Source organism: Salvelinus sp. IW2-2015, linkage group LG16 (genome assembly GCF_002910315.2).
Source record: "Salvelinus sp. IW2-2015 linkage group LG16, ASM291031v2, whole genome shotgun sequence".
Lineage (NCBI taxonomy): Eukaryota > Metazoa > Chordata > Actinopteri > Salmoniformes > Salmonidae > Salvelinus > Salvelinus sp. IW2-2015.
The window spans coordinates 15,616,752-15,618,796 of record NC_036856.1 but is presented as its reverse complement, the minus strand read 5'-3'; the positions used below and the strand labels follow the sequence as shown (position 1 = coordinate 15,618,796).

Below are 2,045 nucleotides of genomic sequence, written 5' to 3'. Positions count from 1 at the left end.
CATTTCTCATTTACACATCTTGACACCTTTTCATACAAATCATGCCCCGTAGTTGTGCCATGCATAGGACGTAAAGCAAAAACTCCTCTGTCACGCTTAGGCTGGAGTCCACTCCGCGGATAAAATTGACAAACTGGGCAATGTCAAAAATGTCGGTGCTCTCATCCACAGCCAAGGAATATGCAATGAAATCTTTTCCCTTTTTCACAAGCTGCGCCTTTTAGATTGATGGACAACTGGTCTACTCTCTCGCAATGGTGTTTCTGCTCAACTCACATTTAAAAAGAGTTGCCTTTTTTCTGGGCAAACTTCGTCACAAACTTTAATCATGCAGTTTTTGATGAAATCCCCCTCCGTAAATGGCCGGGCTGATTTAGCGATCTCTTTTGCCAAAATAAAACTGGCCTTGACAGCAGCCTGCCTTGTGATTTGGCTTTTTTGAACAGAGCCTGTCGAGATTTGAGGCCTCGTTTTAATTCCTCGCCTTTTGTAGCCTTTGTTCCATGTCCATATTCTTGTTTTTGTCCGCGTGTTTCTTTCATAATGTCGTCTCAGATTATACTCTTTAGTACCGCCACACTTTCTCCTCACCAGAAGACACACAGGTTTTCCAGCTACCTCCGTGAACACTTATCCGACTCCGCACTCCCCTTGTTTGGAAACCCCGGTTCTCAGTGTCCACCTTCCGTTTTGCCATTTTTGATGGTTCTGAAAGTAATTTTTACTGTGATGCTGACGACTGCTTGCCAACTGTTCCATAATATTGAAATGAAGCAGCCTACTGCTCGGTGCGTCACCGTTGCATTGTGGGGAAATGTAGTATTGGTGCGTGTAAAAATCTGCGGGCTGCCGGCTTGTGCGGTCTGCGGGCCGGTTCTAATAATAAATCAAGATCATCCCAGGGGCCGTAAAAAACCTTCTCGCGGGCCGGAGTGGCCCGCGGGCCTTGACTCTGACATATTTGATATAGAATGAGTGTGTCTTCAAGTTGTTGGTAACATGGGTTCATGTTAGGTCTATCAAATAATTGCATTTCCAAGGGAAAGCAGAGGAAGTTCCAAAGATACCAAAGAAGTTCCAMGATCCCACAAGAAATTTGGGACATATTTTTTAAATGCTCTGAAATTGAAAATACTAGTAGCATCCAGAGACTAAACAGCTGGAGAGCATTAACAACACATTTTTCATTTACAGGGGTGGTTATTGAGTTGAAGGATCTTAATTCAACTCAATACAATTTTGTTTTTGAGGACCAACCACCACCACCCCAACATTGTATTGAGCTGAATTAATCAATCGCTTCCACTAGTGAGTTATTATTGATATTAGTTCATAGAGTTGTTGTTACTAGTAAGGTATCGCAAGAAGATGCCAATACATACTAGACAGCAGTAGTAAATGTGTAGTGAAAGGTCTTACCGCTGAARACTTTCACATTAAAGCGCAGTCTTCTCAGTGCCTCCTCTGCATTGAAGCTGCATTTCACCAGCTCATACAGAACCTGAGGGAAAGAGAAAAAAGGGGAAACAGTTGTGACTGAAATCTGTGACCTCGACCACAATGTGAACTGTGTAGAAGTCACTCAACATTCAAACAAAGRTAATTGGCCAACAAACGTATACTGGACAAAAATATAAACGCAACATGTAAAGTGTTGGTRCCATGTTTCATGAGCTAAAATAAAAAAATCACAGAAATGTTTCATACAGCAAAAAGCTTATTTCTCCAAAATGTTGCGCACAAATTTGTTTACATCCCTGTTAAGTGAGCATTTCTCCTTTGCCAAGATATGCCACACCTGTCAGGTGGATGGATTATCAAGAAGCTGATTAAACAGCATGATCATTACACAGGTGCACCTTGTCCTGGGGACAATAAAAAAACTCTATAATGAGCAGTTTTGTCACACAACACAAAGCCACAGATGTTTAAAGTTTTGAGGGAGCGTGCAATTGGCATGCTGACTGCAGGTATGTCCACCAGAGCTGTTGCCAGATAATTTTATGTTAATTTCTCTACCATAAGCCACCTTCAATGTTGTTTTA

General features: G+C 41.8%; 1 protein-coding gene across 1 annotated transcript in view; it reads right to left on the bottom strand.

The window, feature by feature from the left end:
* The window catches only part of LOC111975810 (mesoderm induction early response protein 2-like), a 32,392-nt gene that overhangs the window by 18,056 nt on the left and 12,291 nt on the right, over window positions 1-2,045 (bottom strand). The window contains 1 exon segment of the mRNA XM_070447550.1: window positions 1,420-1,501. Coding sequence (XP_070303651.1) covers window positions 1,420-1,501 — 82 coding nt within the window.